The sequence below is a fragment of the Vipera ursinii genome (genome assembly GCF_947247035.1).
Source record: "Vipera ursinii genome assembly, chromosome: 3".
Lineage (NCBI taxonomy): Eukaryota > Metazoa > Chordata > Lepidosauria > Squamata > Viperidae > Vipera > Vipera ursinii.
Window position 1 is genome coordinate 38,673,740 of NC_139516.1, and position 24,251 is coordinate 38,697,990.

Here is a 24,251-nt window from a genome sequence, read left to right on the forward strand (position 1 = left end):
AGATAACAGCCAATGTATCTAAGCTGCATTCTGCAGCTTGCAACTTATTTGTTCCCATTTTGTTTCACCTGCCTATAAGAGTAAGTAAAATAGCTTAATATCTAAGCCTACCATCATTCTTTATAGTTTGTGAACAAGACAGAATTTTAAGCCATATTGTAACGAGTTATAGCTAACAAATCTTGCATACTTAGGGAGAAATACAATTTAAAAACAGCAAAGAAATAATCTGAAGTAAAACACTTAAATATTTTTTGCTTTGCTCTCCAAAGGAGGAGTATTCTGTATAATCTATGATTTAATTAGTTCCAATTTAAAATAATGTTAAATTTCCAAATTTCTCCAAGTAAACATAAACAAGAAACTCCAAAATATGCCTTGGTGCAAATATTTTATTGACTCACTTCGACATGTTCATTCATACATTTCTGATGAAAATACCATCAGCTTGCCACAAAGCATTAAAGCACAATAAATCCAATATTTAAACATTTACAGCATTTTATTTTTGTAATTTCTTCTCCACCTAAACATGTATCTGAGCAGCAGACATGTATTAAGAAAAATGGAGGACCCATCCTGTAAAAATGCAGACATTTATATTAACTGTACTTCCAGGAATACAAATGAGAAAAATAGTTTACTCGAAGAAAATGAGGCTCAAGTCTTTGGATTTAAAAAACAAAAACAACCATTCCCCCCCCCCGCAAACAGCATTTAATAAGACCTGGCCTTCTTGGCATTTCTAGGAGGAGTCTTATAAACACTTTGCAAACATGAAAAAGGTAAGCCTAGAAGATATTGCTAATTGGTGATTGGCAGCTTTTAGGGGAGACAAGCAAGGAAACGTCGTATCTGGTGTAAAGCAACACCATAAAGCTGCCAGCATTTCTATTGAACTGCATTTAATACCTGTGCTGGCAAAAGTACGGGACTGTAAGTCCAATATTATTACCAGCCTGCATTTCTAGAAAGACTCTTTTAGCGAAGACACTTTTTAGCAAATTACAAGGACTGATAGTACTTATCCCAGGGTGGCTATATTAAGTAAGCCTACTAGGAAATGCACTGTAACTTACACCAGATGTTTTCAAGGCAGGAATATACACAAACAAAATGTTATGTCTGTAACAGTCCTTTATAAGGCTATAAAACCTGTTAACGCCAAAAGCCTGAGACAAATGCCAATTTCAGGAAACCCACCTACTTGGCAAAGGACCATATTTGCTCTGTTTATTTTGCATGCTATTATTTCCCACAGCATCTTTGCTCTTAGGCATTCTGCATTTCTTTGCCGATCTTGTAGCTGAGAATTTTGTTCCAGTCAATTTTAGTACGGGTGACTGGTAGCTGGCGACGCAAGGCTTTGAATGTCGTATCTGACATTGTCTGATAATTTTCACTGATTGCTGTCTGCAAATAATTCAGAGATTAGAATGTCAAATGTACATATTTATAATGTATACTGATTAACCACTAACAGATGTTAAGCCAGTCTTCTATGCACATTGCCAGATTAGTTAAAGCAAGACAAAAGTACATTCTCTTTACTTCCTCAGTGCATGCTCTGCTTAGATAGATCATTTCCCCATGCAGAAAAATGAGTGCTGGTAAATACCCTTCCAAATAATCCCATTCTCCAAGAGGGGCAGAGTGCTTCTGCCTGAATTGAGAAAAATTAACCTATGGATGGCATGGTAAATTTTCTTTTTCTGAAGAACTGTCACCTGAAATCATCCAATCAAATGACTGAGGTATGTTAAGAAGAGAAAAGAAAATTGCCCAGAAGCAATTACTTGCTTCCATCTTCAAGCACAGAACTTAGAGAAGATCTCCGAGCCCTGTTCTCAGGAAGGGAATTAGATGAACTGAGCCATATAGTAGCTGTTGTGATTCAGGGTCAGCCTGTGGGTTTGGCAGTTGGGTCGGACGATTAAGAGGAGGAGGAGGGGGGTGTTGGAGAGCTTGCTGAGGGTGTTGGAGAGCTTGCTGATGAGAACCCTCAGCCAGGCCCCTCCCACCTGGTTACGATGCAGTCCCAGCTGTGTGAGCCTGACAGCGTGGATGAAGATGACCCACAGCTGGCCCTGTTCAAGGATACCCGACGCAGGAGGCAGTCAATCAGGAGTAAACAGAGGAAGGCAATGGGGCACCTCGGAAGGAGGCAGGGAGAAGCCACGCCCTGAACTGTTTAAAAGGGGAATGCGTGGGAGGGCTGGTTTGCTGAAGGCAACCGTTTGAATAGCTCCTGTTTCATGGTTTGTGTCTTGTTTTTGCTCTGTTTGCTTTTGTGTCCTTAAATTTGGCAGGCTTAGTTCCAGCCTCTTGCCTTCTTGTAAAGGGGTTGTCCCTGCCTTATCTGCAGGGCCGGTAGTAGGCTGGTACAGAAGAGCAGCAATAAGAACTGCTAAGCCTTACTGACAACTTGTGCATCAACAAATCACCAGCCCTGATGATGATAATCCTTCAACCCAAAAGGTATTAAGGAACTTGAAGCCGACAGTGTGCATCTTCAACTAACATATGCAACCTGTCTTTACACTCAGCCTTCTATAGTTGAAGACTGGAAAATTGCCAATGTAACTTCAATTTTTAAGAAAGGCCTACAGGGAGATCCAAGAAATTATAGATCTGTCAACTTAATATTAATTTCAGAGATGACAGTGGGAATTACTATTAAAAATAACATTACCAAATATTTGGAGACACAATCCAACATAGCTTCACTAAGTTTTAGGACTGGTATTTTTAATGAACTGGAATTGGGTGTGATGAGTGAAATAAGTATGATTATGTATGTATGTATGTATGTATGTATGTATTTATTTATTTATGGGACTTATATACCGCCCTATCTCCCGATTATTTATTTATTTATTTATTTATTTATTTATTTATTTATTTATTTATTATTTATGGGACTTATATGCCGCCCTATCTCCCGAAGGAGTCAGGGCGGCGCACAACAATAAAACAGCTATAAAAAACAGTAATACAAATATTAAAAAAGAATTAAATTACAAAGCCCCATAATTTAGATAACCTGTTTATTTTATTTGGAAAACTCATGTTGATCGGCAAGATGCAGCTCTAATTAACTGTACCAGACTTGAGGCCTGTATTAAAGGACAGCTGTATTGAAACTTTGAGTCAATTTGTGTGATTGTTGTATGTGTCAATTGTTGTAGTACATACTGTTGCTTACTGTAGTAATTGTACCCACTGGGGACAAAAATTAAGTTCCATGTCCTCGCTTAACAGAGAACTCCAAAAGAAATAGGGCGTTTTTGAAAATACATTTTTATAATATTAATAAGAAAAATATTCATTTTATCTTACCTGATACTCATTTTCTGCCTGTTCTATGATTTTAATAAATTCTTTTGCTGTTTGGACATCGTTCTACAAAAACAGAATGTAAACATTAGTCTTTTACATTGTATGATTCTTCAGGATTTTTTTAAAGTTTTAGCTGATGGAATTAGCAGAGATGGCCAAATTGACTGTGCTGATAAAAGAAAATCTTGGAAACCACTTCTGGATTTTGTGCTTCAGGGGGAAAAATGATATTGTGATTTTGGGTTTTACTGATTAGACTGATTTGCCGATACAGAAATTGCTAGTGCATACTACTATAGAAATGTAAAAAGCTGAGATCTGATTTTAATGTCTGATTTTACTGCAACAGAGTTGGAAGTCAATGCCTTGTTTCTTCCCATCTTTCTTCACACCTTGTTTTCCCTTTCTCTATTGTTGTCCCTTACTATTTGTTTTCACATTTGACATTTCATATAAATGAATAAAACTAATAAACAAAAAAGGATGTTTTAATGTTTTATTTTCAACTTTATGGGATAACCAGGGCTTTTTTTGTCACAGAACGCTCAGAACGGGGTTCCGGCACCTTTTTTGGATGGAACCTTGTAGGGTAGGCAAGGCGGGTTGTATGACATGAGTGAGTTCCGGCACCTTTTTCTTTTACAAAAAAAGCATTGGGGATAATGAATACATATTCCTAAATTTTGAACTGAACTTGCTGCCTCAGGCCTTAGGTTTTGGATGAAAATTGTAAATTTAGTTTGGACTGAAGTGTACTGCAGAATTTTTAAATCATTATTAAATAATAGATTTGTATTTGGTAAGAGACTCTAGATGAAAACCATTTTTGTCAATTTCTCACAGAATATTTATCAATTTATCTCAATCCTGCCAAAACTGAGTGGCTGTGTATACCGGCATCTCAGACTAACCAATCTTTTCCATCCTTAACTATGGGGGGTGAGGTGTTACCCCCCGTTGATAGGGCCCGCAACTTGGGTGTCCTCCTGGATTCATGGCTCAGTTTTGAAGATCATATAGGAGCCGTGGCCAGGAGAGCTTTTGCCCAGGTTCGCCTGGTGCGCCAGTTACGGCCCTATCTGGACCGAGATGCCCTACGCACAGTCACCCATGCGCTCGTGACCTCCCGGCTAGACTACTGCAATGCTCTCTACATGGGGCTGCCCCTGAGGACCACTCGGAGGCTTCAACTGGTGCAGAATGCAGCCGCACGAGTTGTAATGGGAGTCTCCCGATACTCCCATGTAACACCTCTTCTCCGCGAGCTGCATTGGCTTCCAGTTGCCCTCTGGGTGAGATTCAAGGTGCTGGTGATGACCTATAAAGCCCTAAATGGCATGGGCCCGGATTATCTAAGGGAGCACCTGCTGCCAGCGTCAATTTCCCATTGTCCTGTGCGCTCCCACAGGGAGGGCCTCCTCAGGGTACCGCCGGTCAAGGATTGCCGACGGGCGATCCACAGGGGGAGGGCGTTCTCTGTGGGCGCGCCTGCCCTATGGAATCAACTGCCAACGGAACTCCGGACTGCCCCCGACCTTCGTTCATTTCGCCGGGACCTAAAAACCTGGCTCTTTGAGCTATCTGGTCTGGACTGAGGGGTTTAATGTTTTTAAATTGTGATTTAATTTTTGTGGCTAGACTTAATTTATTTTAATTTTATATTGGATTGTTTTTAAATTTTGCCTTGTAAACCGCCCTGAGTCCTTTGGGAATAGGGCGGTATATAAACCGAATAAATAAATAAATAAATAAATAAATAAATAAATAAATAAATAAATTTATAAATCTAGCTTTTCCTCCTCCAAAATTGTTCTAGTTCAGGTATCCTGTAGCAGCAGATAGGAAGGAAATGCTGTATAAACTGAAATCAATTGTTTAATGTGGCTGTAAGCCCATTAGTGTGTTTTGAAATGTTTTCTTATTCTAATGTTTCTTCAAGAGCTCAAGGCAATTTAAATGGGGATATTTTATCATTATAGCTACATAATAACACATCAGGTTGTATTGTCATCAGTGACTGTGTGACCTCTGTAGATGTCATACGTTAAATAAAATAAAAACCACATTGGGTAACCAGCGTGCCACCCTCTCACCCGTTGACACAATGATCACCATCAATACACTATCAAATCATCAAGTATGCCTTTATTAACATGTTTCTGACTGCCTTATTATTATTTTGCAGTAATACTTTTTTCAAAAGATATGTTCATGATACAAGTGCAGTTGCTGTTAAAATTCTCTTTTTCTTAGCTTTTCTGAAAATACTTATTTGATGTCTCTTTTAGCATTTACCAAAAATATGAGTACCACATAAACTGGAGAAATCTACAAGATAGTCGGTATCCACAATACATTCTCACCTGAAAAAGGCCTGTTCGCAAATACAGGAAAGGTGTCCAATATAATTTAATGATAGACACACCATTGTTTAAACCCTGATTCCATAAAGGCTGATAAATTGACAATATAATATTTCATCTACTGAAAAAGCCTACACACATAGATTTTATCATTGCAGACTCAATGGTGGGGGGCACCTGGAAAACCAACAGTTTTTGATAACAGGCAGTTTTGACTTATGACCACAACTGAGCCCAAAATTTCTATTGCTAAGCAAGGCAGCTGTTACGTGACTCAAATCCCATTCAACAAACTTTTTTGCCATGGTTGTTAAGTGAATCACTATAGTTAAATGAACCCTGTGGTTGTTAAGCAAATCTGGCTTTCCCTATTGACTTTGCTTGTCAGTAGCTACCTAAGAAGGTTACAAATAACAATCCCAGGGCACTGGGTTGCTGCACCCATTGTAAATGCATGCCAATTCCAAGCACCCAAATTTGATCACGTGAGTATGGGAATGCAATGGTCATAAGAGTGAAAACTGGTCATAAGTCACATTTTCAGTGCTGTTATAACTTTGAATTGTCATTAAACAAATGATTATAAGTCAAAGACTATCTGTATAGAGCAGAGGTCTGCAACCTTGACAACTTTAAGACTTGTGGACTTCAGCTACCAGAATTCCTCAGCCAGACCCCTGGTATAGAGTATTCTTTGTTTATGTGCTGTAATAAACAAAGGTTTAATTCTCTGATGGAAAGAGAAGTCACTTCTGAAATGCAGAAATTACTTTACATTCTGGAGTAAAGTATATCTTTCACAGAAGTTTCTCCCTAAGCAAAATACTATCCACTACTGAATAACTACTTCATGAAGATTCATATCTTTGAAAGGAGAATTGCATGTAATAAAGACAGAAAAATAATGATAAATTAAGTAAATTTCCTCACTTACCAAAACTGCTACAGACTCCTGTATGTCTTTGTGGCTAACCAGCTGCACATTACCATCTTCGTAATAATGCACCTATATTAAAATGAAACCATTGAGGATTTAAATGCTTTGTACTAAATATTGTACAGGGACAAAGCCTTCTTTCCTAATTTAAAGAGAAAAACCTTTTCCTTGATGCTTCTGATCAAGTTTTGACAAAGCACAATGGTCTTGTTTCAAGTTTGCATACCACTGATATAGGATATTTTTACTTAAAAAAATAAATTACCTTTTCAAAAATGCTCATTAATTTATACTGAATGCACTTTTAAAAATTTGCTCATTATTTATAACTATTCAATTAAATTCTACATAAGTTACACAAATCCATACTGTGCAACTATCTTAATTTATATAAAACATCATTATAGCAATAAGAAAGCACAAACCAAATTTATTTCCTAAGGATATTACTATCTTTAAATGTACTGCACCATTTCTAAATAATGCTAGGTAAGCAATAACAAATTTATAGCAGTGAGAAAGGCTTTGTGGTATAGCTAATGAAGCCATGCAAGAAAGCTGTGATGAGCAATAACCAGTTGTATATTATCAAGCCAATAGAAGGAAATGCACATTATGCTTTAAATCTTTCAAACAGCTCATTGTATAAGACTTTCCTAATAGAAAGCCTTTATCTTGTTAACTAATATTAATAAGGCTGAATAACATTAAGTTTTAGAAGAGGCCTTAGAATTCATTAGTTTTAACCTGATACTAAAATAGAAATAGTGGCATATTTTAAGGTGTTGCACCCACTGTTTACACAAGCCTAAAAGAATCTTGTCCTTAAGGTACAGAATAGAACAGAATAACAGAATTGGAAACCCTATACCACAGGTCTGCAACATGCGGCTCTTTCAGCCATCTCCTGCGGCTCCCAGTCCTCTGCCATGTGCAGTCCAAAAAAAAAAAAAGTGGGACTAAAAAAGTTCAACCAATCAATTCAAATATGCAGGGTAGGTGCATATCTCGCCTTGGCTCCACTCTTTAGTCAAACCCTGTTCTGCGCATGCGCACATGTATGCGCATGTGCACACATTTTTTTGCAGCTCCCAGTTTTTCCTTTTTTGAGGGCACCGGTTCCGAGTGGCTCTTTCACTGTTTCAGGTTGCTGACCCCTGCCCTATACCATTTCAGACTGTCCAATCTCTTCTTAAAAACGTCCAATGTTGGAGCATTCACAACTTCTGGAGGCAAGTTGTTCCAATGATTAATTGTTCTAACTGTCAAGAAAGTTCTCCTTAATTCTAGGTTGCTTCTCTCGATTAGTTTCCACCCATTGCTTCTTGTCCTACTCTCAGGTGCTTTGGAGAATAGCTTGACTCCCTCTTTGTGGCAACCCCTGAGATATTGGAACATTGCTATCGTGTCACTTCTAGTTCTTTTCATTAAACTAGACATAACCAATTCCAGCAGATAAGACATGTAATTTCCTATTTGAGAGAATCAAATTTTAGAAGGTGGTTATTGGTACATTTTCTGTATAGCTTAACAAACCTGGATCTTGAGCACTGCAATCACTTGAGCTGTAGGTGGAGTGATGGTAAATTTCCACTCTGATCTCCAGCGTCCATTCCTACCAAAAACAGAAACTACAATTATTTATAGGAATGGAGGGAATGGGTTGAAAATTATTCCCTCTAAATGGTTTTCAGGTTAATACTATTCCTTTCAATGTAGTGTTTCCTAGAGTCTACACATTTACTGTAGCAAGCTCTTTGCCCTAAAATAGCACAGGTAGGGCTGAAAAATAATTTTAAATGCCTCCAAAGCGATGAGACTTGGTGAAGTCATAAGTTTATGGCTATTTCACACACACCGCTGGGGTGTGTGTGAAAGCCCTAATAAGCAGGCATATACATAGAATGAAGGCTAATGCTAAGCTTGTAAGCCGCCCTGAGTCTTCGGAGAAGGGCGGGATATAAATGGAATAAAAATAAAAATAAAAAAAATAAAATTTTTAAATTGCATTATTTATCTATTCAGGTACCAGAAAGTGTCATAATGCCTACTATTTAAAATATAATCATATAAGAATTATTCAGAGTCTGTCGATCCTCTTATAAAGACTGGCAGTTGTTTCTATTACAATAAAACAGGCATCAAAGAACACATATGTGCTCTTTTTGAATCAATATTCAATGACTTATCTGTACCACTGTAACTGTAGTCACTAAATGAGGCAGTTGCTAAATGAGGATTATCTGTATTTAATTTTGCCTCTTAACAGAGAGAATTTTGAAAAGGCAAATACCATTCATTTGCACAGGAATATGCAATCTTGATACTCTATACCAGGGGTGTCAAACTGCTGGCCTGCAGGCTGGATGCGTCACGTGGAAGTCGCACCCACCCCAGCTCTGGCAAGAGGGAAAAAGTCACGATACGTCACGACACCCCTACTCTATACATATTTTTGACTACAACTTGCATACTTCACAAACTTCTACAATATTGACTCAAGCTTTTAGAAGTAACTGTCGAAACTATGCTGGAGGTACATGTTTACCATTACAAGATAATGATTTGTTACCTGGATCATTAGAGATAGGAGAGATGAGTGTATTCAGCCAATAGAATCTTTCTTTTAATGCAAATTCCAAGTTAAGTGGATCAGAATTAAATTATCCTCCCCATTTTTCAGTAATTCTAAATACCCATCCCTTACGGATATCATTTGCACTTTGATGTGTATATACAGATAGTCGACTTATGACCTGTCACCTAGCAACTATCTGAAGTTACAACAGACCCACTCCAAAAGCTACTTACATCCCAGATTCCAAGTTCTGACATCTCCCTTCCCATGACCGCATTTTGGGCACTCGGCAACTGGCCTGCATTTAGAAGTGTTTGCAGCATCCCGCAGTTATCTAACCATGCTTTACGCCCTTGTGATTTCTGGCAAAAAATACCCTATATCAAACAATAGGTTTGCTTAATCTCCATATTTGCTTTACAACTGCCATGTTTGCTTAACTACCACCAGAAAAAAGTTGTAAAATCTGGCATGGTCAAGTGACCCACTTTATGACTTACAATCTAAATTGTGGGTTCAATTATGGTTGTAAGACAAATATTTATTTAATATAATTTCATATATGACACCCCCAAAAGAGGAACTTCCTCTGAGAAATTTAAGATTCTAAGGAATATGGGCAATTAATTGAAAGCATATAGGATTTTTTTTAATAATAAGGAGAGTTGTATGCTGAGTATAGATTAAAGAATTAGAGACATGCTTACCAAAAGTTTTTGGGTTGAAACTGGTGACTCTCAATGCAAGCTATAACTGTTGGCTGTCCATCTATAGTTTTACTATAAACCTATTCAAAGAAAAATAATTACATTGATAAAAAATAAAAGCACTGCAAATCCAATTGTCCTTAGCTGTTATGTAAGATGGGTGGGAAACTTTCCTGTATCAGCATACGTAGCCCTTCCCTGGAAAAAGATATATATCTTTGCTCTATGAGTTAATTTATAAATGAATATATTTTGATATAGCTGATTCCAACTTTGAAAAATTAATAACTCTGATTCTATCAGTCAAAATGCTTTTTTACAATAATTAATATAAGGTTTTAGCATAGGAAGAGGCATATACTTAACAGTACTAAATCCATGTGGATAATGATCTTTTACATAAGCTCTTAATGCATTGTCACAGGCATCCCTCCAGGACTTTAGTGATGTATCTATGTCTTCTGGCTGAGGATCGCTTCCTTCCTTCCTCAAATGATCAAATTTAAAGGAAATTTTGTTCCTTGGGTCTAAAAATCGACTGTTACCAAGGTCACCATGTTCTGTGATTAAGACCTAACAGAAAAAAAAAACCACAACAAATTTGTCACCTGCTTCACATAAACCTTAAAAATAAAATAAGAGATTGTACTGCTTGAAAATATCTGAAATTCTACAGATTATTCAAAGGAAGACATAATTTACTGTGACACACCAGGCAGAAATTGCTATTGTTGAAAACAGGATTGGTATTTAATTCCTACTATCTCTGTAACAGATTAATTTTTATGATCCTCTAAGACAGGAGTGTCAAACTCGCAACGTCACATGACATGTTGCAACTTTTTGCCCATTGCCGGCAATGGGGTGGGCGCGGTTTCAGCCTGAGGCATCCGGTCCGTGGGCCAGCAGTTTGACACCCCTGCTCTAAGATAAAAACTTAAAAAGCAAGTAAGCAACGGTTTCTCTGCTTCTGAATTGGAAAGTAATCAATTATTGGGATAAATTATTCTTTGCTACTTTGCTACTGAAAGAAATACCTCATAGAAATACTTTGCAACCCAATTCCTAAACAAATTCAGAACATAGTGTCTCTTTCCTTAAGAATGAATTTGTTCAATGTTTGATTATACATTTTTCTAGGATATGATTCCTTGATTTTATTTCTCTTTGAACATGAAACATTCTATTCCTTTTCAACTCAAATTGAATAAATAATACATTAATACTGTATGACCAAACCTCCCCTTTGCTATCATGATAATTCTTATCAGGTCTCATCTTGCTATGCTCATTTTATTGTTAAATTTAATCATCAGGCCTGAACAGTCTTTACGACAGTGCTGCATCCATACAGCAATTTATTCTAAATGCTGCAACCTATAAGCATGTGAAACTGCCATAGTATACTGTTATCACTATCATGAATACTCAATTTGACACTGGGAAAAAGAGATTGTAAAGAGTATTGAAGGAGGGCAAAAGATATCTAAGCTGAAAGTTCTCCATGTGCTGGTTCTTCAACAATCTTCTATTTCTTAAGAGAATACCACATGATGATATACAGTTTTAAAAAGGATTCCATACCTATTTCTATAGAAAGATTTTACTATGTAATTACTTGAGAAATTCAATAAGCAAATACAGTAGATGACAAGAATAATTACAATTTACCTGATCATCATATCCTTCTATCTTTACTGGAGTGAACTGATCCATATTATACTGTGCAAATGCACTGTCAGAAACAGATAAGTACATATTAGCTTCTGATTCTATAGAAAAATAGGCACATAACCCTACACTCTTTAAAGTATTTATAAAACTATGGTCTTGAATTAATATTTTGCTACTTAAGAAAACAAATTACATTAAAACTTTAGGTTTACATCAACAGAACAATTTCAGAAACAATTACACTTTCATAGTACTTACTGGGCTGCCCCTTCCCTGAGAAGGTTGTCATTGTTGAGCAGCAAACGAACATCTAAGGAAAAGAAAATATTCATATAGGTTAGCAAAAATGCTATGGCTTTGAAGCAATGTCAACTCGCATTAAGATTTATCTCTGAATAAAAAGTTGCTTAGCATATTCTATATTGTTCTCAACAGGAACTAATGTTCTCAGTAGGAACTGATAAGGTTCTCTTAGAAACACGAGAATTTAACACAAATATAGAAAGGACGTTAAAAGAAAATACTGTAGATTTTACATATGAAAACTATCACTTCCACATAGAATGTTTACATGATTCATATATACTTTTTGAAGATTACCGTATATTTCTGTCACTGAAATCTGCTCTGACAGTTAAGTTTTAAAGAATATACAGTAAAAAGAATATGAATATAAATATAAATGTGTATGTTAAGATGGATTCATTTTTAAATAGAGCTGAACTTTAAAAAGCTAAAAACTATTAATACTCTGCCTATTAATTTTAAATAAATTTAATGTTTTTTATTTCACAAAATGAGCATGTAAGAGTCATGGTGTCCTGATGTGAGATTTTGCATTTTTATGATTCCAAAAATTTCTGATAAATACTGACAGACATATAGAACACCAATGACAGAATGGGTAAAAATGAAAATTTACCCGGATAGCTTAGTTTTATCTTTATGTGCTATTGATGGCAAAAGCTCCCAGTATACCTTTGCACTGGTGTAACTGAATTCAGCACATACAGCTTCACCAGTCTTTTCCCAATCAGGCCCTAAACTACAGGCTATTGTAATAGATTTCTGTCTTAGTAATTCTTTATGCCTTGCCAGAAAAACAGGTCATTTTGAAAAAGTGCATAAGAAAGGCAAAGAACATCAATTGGGCAAAATGGGGCAATCCTGAATAAAATTTATCTCAGCTATTAAGTTCATAGAATTACCATTCATGATTTCTCAATTTTAAAAAAGTTCTAAGCATAAAATTATTATTACTGTGAGGGAGGTCTTCAGGAAAAAGACATAGAACAATAGTAAGAACAATTCCAAAATAATGAGAAGGCAATGTGGATCAGACTAGCTGAAGTAAGCATTCTTGTCTAGACTCCAGATCTACAAAAAAATTACAGAACCAATATACAACATTTGTACTGTAGCAATGCATGTGTAACATGAGGAATCTATCTTGTGACTCTCAAGTAAAAAATTGTTGAATGGCAAATGTATGGCATTAGAAATGTGTTTACTTAAAATATTTCCAGATTGCCTAAGGACAAAAACCCAAATATTTTTATATATATTTTTATGCCCATATATAGTGGGCATATGAAAAAGAACCAAATTCAGGAAAATTTCAAATACAAGAGAACATTGCCAAGTAATTGTATGGATTTAGGAACCAAGGATATTTATGAGGAACCAAGGATATACAAGTGAGATTTCTAAAATATTCCCAACTTCTGAGTATTATTATCAATTAACCCACCAAAAAAACTTTAAAAAGTCTTAAATGATTTGCTATTTTCTATTACTCTAAATCAAATGGCTTTCTAGAAACTCGCAAAGATAGGGCTTTCTAGATGATTTGTTTGTAGGGTAAATATCTTTTTTATTATTGTAATGTATTATTACTGACATTGTGTCTTTGCTTTAATATTGTTTTATTATTTTAAACAACTAGGAGTCAATGCAGATTAAATAGAATATAAATAACAAAAACAAAATAGAGTCTGTAAATTTTTACTAACAACAATACAGAGAAACATCAATAACCTTTTGTCCTTTTACTTACCATTAAACACTTCATTGAATTCCCCTGGGGGGGCATGAGTGATAAATTTTGCAGCAATACGAACCTATAGAAAAAAATATCATCTGAGCTTAGTAAGTCAAGTTTTACTGCAGTTTTTAAATTGGTATTTAGCTTTATTAATAGAATGGAGAGTCATAACATACTAAACCAAAGAGTAAAGTATGCTCCTCTAGCCCATGGAAAACCCTCAACTGTTCCACACTAGAAATCCTGAATCTCGTTTTCATCTCTTCTATAATACGCCTCATAAAAGTGTCAACTGGAATATTATATGAAATATTGCTAAGTACATTGATTTGTGCTTTAGATTGTAAACCGCCCTGAGTCTTCGGAGAAGGGCAGGATATAAATGGGATTTTTTTAAAAAAGATGTATTCGAATTTATTGATTAAACCTTTAACAGTCAAACAAAGGAGCCTTGGTGGAGCAGTGGGCTAATGCCTCCTTAAGTAACACCAGCTGCCTGCAATTAGTGCAGGTTCGCATCCCACCAGGCTCAAGGTTGACTCAGCCTTCCATCCTTCCGAGGGAGGTAAAATGAGGACCCAGATTGTTGGGGGCAATTAAGCTGACTTTGTAATAATGCTGCTTGGGGTGTGTGTGAAAGCCCTAATAAGCAGGCATATACATAGAATGAAGGCTACTGCTAAGCTTGTAAGCCGCCCTGAGTCTTCGGAGAAGGGCGGGATATAAATGGAATTAAAATAAATAAAATAAATAAATGTGTATGAATAAAGCTTTTCAGTTGCCCACAAAGTATAGTTTCATATATGCTGCTGAAATACTCTTATATACAGTCATGGCCGAAATTGTTGGCACCCCAGAAATTTTTCCAGAAAATCAAGTATTTCTCACAGAAAAGTATTGCAGGAACACATGTTTTCCTATACACAGATTTACCAGTATTCCCTTTGTGTGTATTGGAACACAACAAAAAAGGGAGGAAAAAAAGCAAATTGGACATAATGTCAAACAAAACTCCAAAAATGGGCTGGACAAAATTATTGGCACCCTTCAAAATTGTGTATAAATAAGATTGTTTTGAGCATGTGATGCTCATTTAAACTCACCTGGGGCAAGTAAAAGGTGTGGGCAATATAAAAATCACACCTGAAAGCAGATAAAAAGGAGAGAAGTTCACTTAGTCTTTGCATTGTGTGTCTGTGTGTGCCACACGAAGCATGGACAACAGAAAGAGGAGAAGAGAACTGTCTGAGGATTTTGAGAACCAAAATTGTGGACAAATATCAACAATCTCAAGGTTACAAGTCCATCTCCAGAGATCTAGATTTGCCTTTGTCCACAGTGCACAACATTATCAAGAGGTTTGCAACCCTGGTCGTGGACAGAAGAGAAAAACTGATGAAAGGTTGCAATGCAGGATAGTCCGGATGGTGGATAAGCAGCCCCAAACAAGGAATGCAAGCTGTCCTGCAGGCTCAGGGAGCATCAATGTCAGCGCGAATTATCCGTCGACATTTAAATGAAATGAAACGCTATGGCAGGAGACCCAGGAGGACCCCACTGCTGACACAGAGAAATAAAAAAGCAAAATTACAGTTTGCCAAAATGTACTTGAGTAAGCCAAAATCCTTTTGGGAAAACGTCTTGTGGACAGATGAGACCAAGATAGAGCTTTTTGGTAAAGCACATCATTCTACTGTTTTAACGAAAACAAAATGAGACCTACAAAGAAAAGAACACAGTACCTACAGTGAAATATGGTGGAGGTTCAATGATGTTTTGGGGTTGTTTTGCTGCCTCTGGCACTGGGTGCCTTGAATGTGTGCAAGGCATCATGAAATCTGAGGATTAACAAAGGATTTTGGGTCGCACTGTAGAGCCCAGTGTCAGAAAGCTGGGTTTGCGTCCGAGATCTTGGGTCTTCCAGCAGGACAATGACCCCAAACATACGTCAAAAAGCATCCAGAAATGGATGGCAAGAAAGCGCTGGAGAGTTCTGAAGTGGCCAGCAATGCGTCCAGATCTGAATCCCATTGAACACCTGTGGAGAGATCTTAAAATTGCTGTTGGGAAAAGGCGCCCTTCCAATAAGAGAGACCTGGAGCAGTTTGCAAAGGAAGAATGGTCCAAAATTCTGGGTGAGAGGTGTAAGAAGCTTACTGATGGTTATAGGAAGCGACTGATTTCAGTTATTTTTTCCAAAGGGTGTGCAACCAAATATTAAGTTAAGGGTGCCAATAATTTTGTCCAGCCCATTTTTGGAGTTTTGTTTGACATTATGTCCAATTTGCTTTTTTTCCTCCCTTTTTTGTTGTGTTCCAATACACACAAAGGGAATAAACCTGTGTATAGCAAAACATGTGTTCCTGCAATACTTTTCTGTGAGAAATACTTGCCAACAATTTCGGCCATGACTGTAGTCAATTATTACAGGTTCAAAAGCTTTATTGTACAGTTTGGTATACAAGAATTTCATTGATCTATGTGCATTATACTTTTATCCAAATCCATGGAAATCAGTTTTTTAATATCACTGAAAGTAGTACCTAATATCTAACAAACCTCATATAACAATTTATTTTTCTCTCACACACGAAGACGCTAGGAATCAATTCTCATATACATCCAGTTAATATATTTCTGATCTACTTTACTTTATATTTTAGTTTGTTGTATGACTTTTGACAGTGCTGATATAATACCTTATTCTTAATTTTATAGTAAGAATATCTGTAACCTAATGCTGCTCTTATTAAGTTACCTCAATGACTACAAATTACTTGCAGCAAAACATTGACAAATTAAATAAAAATACTTTAAAAAATCACTATTTGGGGAAGAAAAGCCCTATCTCATAAATTTCCTACACTTTCCAGAACATTGCTCTAGATGGTTAAGTTTCCTTCAAGCTACAGTATGAGCTTTTATTAGAAACTGCACCTGCAAGCAGTAATCATGACACTGATTACTTTAAAGCACTGCTACTCAGATTATACATTACTTAGTCTAATAATACTAACAGCCAATGCAATAGAAAATCATAGCATGAGAATCAAATCCTCAGTTAGTTTTCCTCAGAATCTCTGAATACGACAAGGATACAAAACAATATTGACACAATGAAAACCCTCCTTTTAAATTACTGTAATGCTGTTTCTTATAATCATGCTCAATATCTGTCTACTCAGACAATTGCTATCAACACAATCCTTGGAGACCATGAAGTGTTAAACTGTCCTTTAGTCAATGCTTTCCTGATTTTATCTCAAATGCAAATATGGGAAAAGAATATATTAAAAGGAGTATATTCCATTAGCAAATACTTTTAACTTCTATCTAAAAACAATAGTAATAATGTGCAGTATTGAAGAAAAAATGTGTAGCGAAGAAACTACATGTAGAACCATGAAAATAAGTGAACAGAGCCAAGAAACATATTGTATTTAATTTTAATAGATTTAATTTCTAGCAGGACTACCCGAGTCTGTAATAGTTTTGTTTCCTATGCCATCTGTCTGGTAAACTCATAAGATTCATTTTTCTTGCCATGTACATGTATATATAACCCAAACTAGACTGTTGTTTCACTGTGTCATATATGTAAAAAGGTAAAAGTAAAGGTTTCCCCGCACATGCGTGCTAGTCGTTTCCGACTCTAGGGGCCAGTGCTCATCTCCGTTTCAAAGCTGAAGAGCCAGCGCTTGTCCGAGGACGTCTTTGTGGTCATTTGACTGGCATGACTAGATGCCAAAGGTTCACAGAACGCTGTTACCTTCCCACCGGAGTGGTCCCTATTTTTCTACTTGCATTTTTACGTGCTTTCGAACTGCTAGGTTAGCAGAAGCTGGGACGAGTAACAGGCGCTCACTCTGTTATGCGGCACTCAGGATTCGACCCGCCAAACTGCTGACCTTCTGATCGACAAGCTCAGCGTCCTAACCCACTGAGCCACCGCGTCCCTTGTCATATATGTAGGTATATGCATAATTCTGTATTTATGTCATATTTATGTAGTGTATATCGGAGGTGGTGATCCTTTGAGAGCTGAATGCAATGAAATTTCATTTTAATCTATGCCGATCAGTGTACATTTAAAGTGACAATAAAGTTATTATTCTATTCTATTTTTGCTATATATTTGTGTTACATTAAAAAATAATGGCAAGTGACAGTACCTAATGTTTCAGGATCTACTTTTAGCCCTGCAATTATGCTCTGTCATTGTGAATACTATAAAGCATTTTGTTTTGTTTTGGTATTTTATCCACATTTAGACCATAGAAACATATGTTTCACTTGAGTTTCTACTGATCACTTTTTGAATTAAAATTTTCACTTACATTTTCATGCATTCCTTTCAACAGTTCAGATAGCCAGGCTAGATTTAAATTCAGATAAAATCCAGTCTGAATCTCTGCAAATGCTTGTTCTATAAGATATTCCTAAAGGAATATAATTTTAATATAATTCCAACAAGGCTTCATCAGTCCAACAAAGTTTGACCAGTTTCCTTTCTCACTCTTCTTGGTACATTTGTACTAAATATTTATTATCTCTTCTGTTCCCAGGGAAATAATTCTCTGTTATGTCGAGAATCATCATTTATTATGAGAACTGAGTATCTCATATCTTGTGTTTTCTTTGAAATCATCGCCTGGGTACTTTTCCACATGTTGTACTAGTTGAAACTTTCCTCATTAAACTGTTTGCCATTTTCAGCCTTCTTTGAGTCTGTCCAAAAAAAGCTATCTTTTTTCATCACCATTCACAGAAATACATGGCATAATAACTACACATTATTGCTATTCAATGACAATATGCTAATCAGTAAATAATATTGATACGTCTCATTAATATATTAAGTATTAATATTAATCTTACACATAATTATAAATGTTCTCCACTTTGATTACTTATTAAGTAATAAAGTTTGGATAAAAATATAATAAATAATAAATTAATAATAATGTGGTTAAACATGATTAATACGTTCTGATAGTTTCTGGTAATCATATAATTTTCCAATCTATTAAGATGGATATCTACAAATATACTTGCTGATCTTTGTAATTATTATATATAGAATATATTATAAAAATGCTAGTGTTGTCCATTGCTACTTACACTTAAGTAATTTTCATAAAGACTTCAATCTATTAATTTTCTTTCACTTTGCAAAAAGTTTTACATGAAGAAGAGTTTTGGTTTTTATTGTAGAAACTATATTAATTCAGATTAAATTAAATATTATAAACTGACAAAACTGCCTATAAAAACAAAATGACTATGACAAAAGAAAGCAAAGATAGTACAAATGGTAATAGATGCCTTGGGTGTGATCCCGAAATATCTGGAGCATCACTTGGACACCACCAGCATTGATAAAAGTGCCATCAAGTCAATTGCAAAAGGCATTTTTTTTAATAGTTTACATCCTGCAATGATACCTTTATACCATCAAATAACAACATCTGCTTCTCCCAGGACTTGAGGACAGAAGAAATGACAAATCCAGTCTAAACATCTGGCTGACTGTACAACCAACCATAATAATTCAAAAAGTAAAAAAAAACCTATTTTCACATGTGGTGGACTTGTAGAAATATAAAAGCTATTTGGATCAAAATTTGGTGGAACATTCAAAAGATTTTTAAGAGAGATAAAGTTTTCTCCGCAATTGTTTTTATTGGGTATTGTTGTAGATTGTGATGTTAAAGAAACTAACTTGATGTTGAACATGATAACAGCAGCACGGTTACTGGTGGGACAATATTGGAAGAAGGATAGTTTGCCCACTATAGAAGAATGGGTGTTTAAAGTTTCGAATCTTGCAGAAATGTCTAAGATTTCTGCTTATTTGAAAGATCATTCACAGGAAAGATATATTTCAGTTTGGAGGAGATGGATAAATTATATTCAGAACAAATATGGGACTAAAAAGTTCCATTTAGCTTATGAGTAGATTTTAGTGGGATATTGTTATTGGTACGTTGTTTGTAGTTATGTTAAAGGGGAGTTAAAGCACATTATGAATTTGGTTAATTGTATATTATGCATAATTTTTATTTAGAATATGATTATTGTAACTATAATCCTGTATTTAGCTCTGGGAAGTGGGGGGGGGGGAAGTGGGTGGGTTTGGAGTGGGAGGGATTTGGGGATATATTGTAAAATTTTGTTTTTGTAAAACTTTAATAAAAAAAAGTAAAATAGCAATATTCAGATCAGTAAAGGAACATTTCAGGATGCTATAAGTGATTTAAAAGTAACACTTTTGAATGAAGAAACATACAAGGAAATCAGTGAATTGTAGTACATCAGTTGGAATAATGGTCTTTATGCAACTTCACAATATGCAATACAAGTAGTCCTCAACGTATGATTACAATTGAGCCCAAAATTTCCATTGGTAAGCAAGGCAATTAAGTGAGTTATTTTATTACTTTTTGTGCCACAATTGTAAAGCAAATCACTGCAGTTAAGTGAATCATGTGGCCAATAATCAAATCTTGCTTCTAGTTTTTGCATATCTGAAGGTTACAAATGGTTACAAACATGGCACCAGGACAGTGCAACTGTCATAAATACATGCCAGTTGCCAAATGCCTAAATTTCGATCACATGACCTTGGGGATGCAACGGTTGTGAGTGTGAAAATTGGTCATGTCACTTTTTTCAATACCATCGTAACTTCAAATGGTCACTAGATGAACATTTGTAATTCCAGGATTAACTATATTAGGATGTATATCAGAAGCAATATTGTATAAATGGCTATAATTAATAATGTAACTCTCATTATCTTATTTTCCTCTGGCTTGATTTCTCAGCCTTCTATATGCATTCATCTATATAACCACTGCTCATGTATTTATTGAAGCGGACTAAAATTAACATTTATGAACTAAAGGTGCCATATCTCTAAGCAATATGCAAAATTCAGGAAAGAAATGCCAACGCTCCACTAACCATGATTCTCATATTTGCTACACCAGATAAAACTTCAGAAGCTAAATTTAATCAAATGTGATTTTTAAGTCAAAGTACCTTGCATTCTTATTCCTTGGCATTTCAGAGAATTCTTATGTAGCATTAAAAGAAATAATATTACAAAAACAGTATATTTCTCCAGTGTATCTGACACACAGATATGCGTGGTCTACAAAAGTATACAATTTTTCTGTGCAGCCAGGAGATCACTGTAAAGATTACTGTAATTGTATCAGCCAATATTAAAGAACTGCTGTGTAAGAAAAGGGATACTAAAGCAATTAGAAAAATGTGCACTTGTTTATTACTAACAGCACATGTAGAACTCTCTCATAATTAACAGCCAAAGGGAGAGCATTAAATTAGGCAAGGGACATTTCTGAAGGCAAGCGTATAATTTTTCTATTAACAACCCAAACCAGAAACTCTGTAAGGAGGCGGCTTCTAAAAATGCTTTGGGCAGACCTGAGGTATGTTTGTGGTTAAAAAGCCTGAAGGTACTCATACTTATCCCTGTATGCATGACTTGAAAGGAGTTTCCGTAGTTAATTCCCAGTAAAGCACAAATAAAATAGAACACACAACATACAGTATTCACAAAAAGCACAAAATCAAGAATATATTGTCTATGCCAGTTCTTCCATAATAGTTAAGACTATGTATATTTTCTAGTGTAGATTAGATTGAAGCTTAAGTGTAGACATAAGTCTTAGAAACTAATATGTGGTATCAAAACTTGCTGATTGCTATTTTAAATGTACTATCTCTATTTTAATTTATTGGATCATTTTTGTTTTTATTAAGGGTATTTATTAATGATATAGATTTATATGGCCACCCGAATTAACACAGGCAACTGAGTGATTAGCAAGCAATAAATAACCACTTTAACCATAAAAAACAAGTTAAAAAACATAGAGCACATGGAGCATAATTCAAATGCTAACAGCCATAATAGTAAACTGGCTCACCCAATACTCAGGCCTAAAACTATGGGGAAGATCCAAGCTTTTAATGTATTATAGAAAGTCAGAAAAGCTGGGGCCATTCAAATCTTGGATGATAACTTAATTTTTAATTTTAATCCCATTTATATCCCGCCCTTCTCCAAAGACTCAGGGCGGCTTACAATTTAAGCACAAACCAACGTGCTTAGCAATAGCCTTCATTCTATGTATATGCCTGCTTATTAGCCCCCCCAAGCGGCATTATTACAGTGTCAGCTTATTGCCCCCAATAATGCTGTTGCATAGGGAAGAGCACATCATTTTACATAACATGATGGAAAAGGCATGCCTCCTGTCTCCCGTTAGATGACACAGAATGTAAAGGATGCGTGTATATAATGTATGTTCTTATTTGTGGGTTTTACTTGTGAGTAGTGTGCACTGTGGACAGCACTTAATTTCATTGTGAGTTAAACAATGAAAATAATTTCTATTCTATTCTATTTAATGGAGGACATCCGTAGTATGCTCAGCCTGCCAGAACTCATTCACAACAAAGAAAATTTAAACATTTTTATGCTTTTCTAAGCATGCATCTGAACAAATTTATACACTAAAGCAAATAAGACCATCGTTTTCCAGTAAATCTTATAACTATAAATAACTGTTTATTACGAGTTACCCTGATCCTTTAAAGAAGTGTATTGTTCACTTGTAATGTGAACGTACAACTGCCACCTTCAGTACAGCTAACATCTGTATCCAACTCAATTCAAATTTAATGAGGTTATAGGTATGGAAGTGTTACAAAATATTATAAAATATTTTGCATTTTGTGAGATAAAATTTAGACAATGTCTATGAAATGAGAAAGAAGCAATTCTATTTATACTGAAGAAATTATGCAAAGATAAAATAGTTCTAATAGGGAATATACTGCTTTTCAAAATCAAATGCTTCCGTTCTTTATCTACAGCACAAACTTCTGTTTGAGATACATGCTCTTCTTTTATGCCTTAACAACTTTTGTATAACATTATAGGATCAAATAAAATCCTTTCCATTATTCCACATGTGAGATAAAGATGAGAAAATAGTACAACTTACATAAGCATGTTTTCTACAGAATAAAAGACATGTTTGCATTTGAAATAATCAAAGTACTTAGAACTACAAATTCTGCGTTGTTTCTGGGAATATGTGCTTTTAAAGTTTGTGTGTGTGTGTATGTGTGTGTATACACACACACACACACAATCATATGCGAAAATGCTTCAATGGGGTCAACAGTGGAACTTATATACGCAAGTAAATATTTATTTCAAATTGTTTTCAATTTTCTCAAAAACTGCCTATATTCACACTTGAATGTGCAACAATAAGCCTTTTAAATGAAGAATGGACAAAATTTCAATTTGCAAATATAATAATTTCTTCATCTAAAAACAGCCTAAATTATCCAGGTTTTGAAGCTTATTTAAAATCACAGACAAATATATATCAAGGTGGTACATTCCAAAATAATGGAATCTTCCCTCTCTCAAAATTATTTCTTACCTTTAATACTTGCTAGCCTAGTCAATATTTTTGTTAGGATTTCATGTCAAGTTCATTTATTTACATATTAAATACACTAGATGAAATATCAGGGGACAATATTTTTAAACAAGAATGCTATAATATACTACAGCTTCAGTAATTACTTTGGAGTATAGGCGTATTTCATAGAAACATATATTTATAGAATTTGTCTTTTCAAAGGAATAAGAATGAACATGGCTTATCACAGGACAATGATATTCTCTGTCCTGACCTCCTTTAAGGAAGGACAACACTGAAACATAATCCAAAAACTCAGTAACTATCAGAACCACAGTATTTAGTGGATGAACTGTTGGAATTAAAATACAAAATGGAAAGTTATAATTAAATCATATCAATGTAAAATTAACATTTCCCCAATGTTCACAGAAACTGAGGGCAGTTTCCCCACATGCCCCATTAATTTATGAAAAAAACACACACTCGAGTGGAGAAACAAATGAAATATAGAAAGACCAGAAAATTTTCCTGTCAACTAATTTTCCGACAAAAATGGTCCTCCTTAACTTACGAACCTCCTCAGTTTCAAGAATCTTAGTCCGGCTAAGAAAAATAAAACCAATGAAAGAAATCTCTGTACACTCAAGAGTAGAAAAAATATTTTTCTTCTGTTCCTAAACACATCCCAAACACCCCAGGCTTCTTACTTTCTCCTCATCCGACACCCGATCTTCGTAATCCGCCATTTTGACTTCTATCAGTCTAGCGCCCCACCTATCACCCCGCGCACAGCACGTCGGGACGAGAGAACGTGGGGCGGAGCCAGAAATTCGCCGGCCGGATGTCAGCGGAGCGGATGTGGCCGGCTTATTTAGGAGGCGATAACTGCCTTGTTAGGAACAGGGGTTTGGGCGCTGCTTGCCATACAGGCCTGCTTGGCGCCTGAAAGGGCCGTTTGAAAGAACCACTTTTGAAACGTGGATGCTATCCTACACCTTCGCTCGTTAATGCCGCCTCCCCGGCCCCAATCCCGGTTTTTGCTCAGCAAATCCCTGCAGGATAACTGCATCGAACCACGCTGGTCCAATTGCAAGGCTGCGTTTCATACGAGAGTGTTTTCCTTTTCTTCATTT

General features: G+C 35.7%; 1 protein-coding gene across 2 annotated transcripts; it reads right to left on the minus strand.

The window, feature by feature from the left end:
- Positions 1 to 374: 374 nt before the first annotated feature.
- Positions 375 to 23,884, minus strand: CAPZA1 (capping actin protein of muscle Z-line subunit alpha 1). 2 transcript variants are annotated; one of them, XM_083358074.1, is made up of 10 exons: positions 23,826 to 23,884; positions 13,655 to 13,718; positions 11,857 to 11,908; positions 11,596 to 11,659; positions 10,291 to 10,497; positions 9,925 to 10,004; positions 8,176 to 8,254; positions 6,637 to 6,708; positions 3,340 to 3,402; positions 375 to 1,413 (listed from the first exon to the last, which is right to left on the minus strand). In XM_083358074.1, exons 1-10 carry the CDS (start codon positions 23,862 to 23,864, stop codon positions 1,273 to 1,275), a joined length of 861 nt encoding a protein of 286 aa, XP_083214200.1. In that variant the 5' UTR covers positions 23,865 to 23,884; the 3' UTR covers positions 375 to 1,272. The 2 variants fall into 2 exon arrangements, with proteins under 2 accessions (XP_083214200.1, XP_083214201.1); XM_083358075.1 differs by lacking the exon at positions 23,826 to 23,884 and adding an exon at positions 17,980 to 18,247.
- Positions 23,885 to 24,251: the final 367 nt, after the last annotated feature.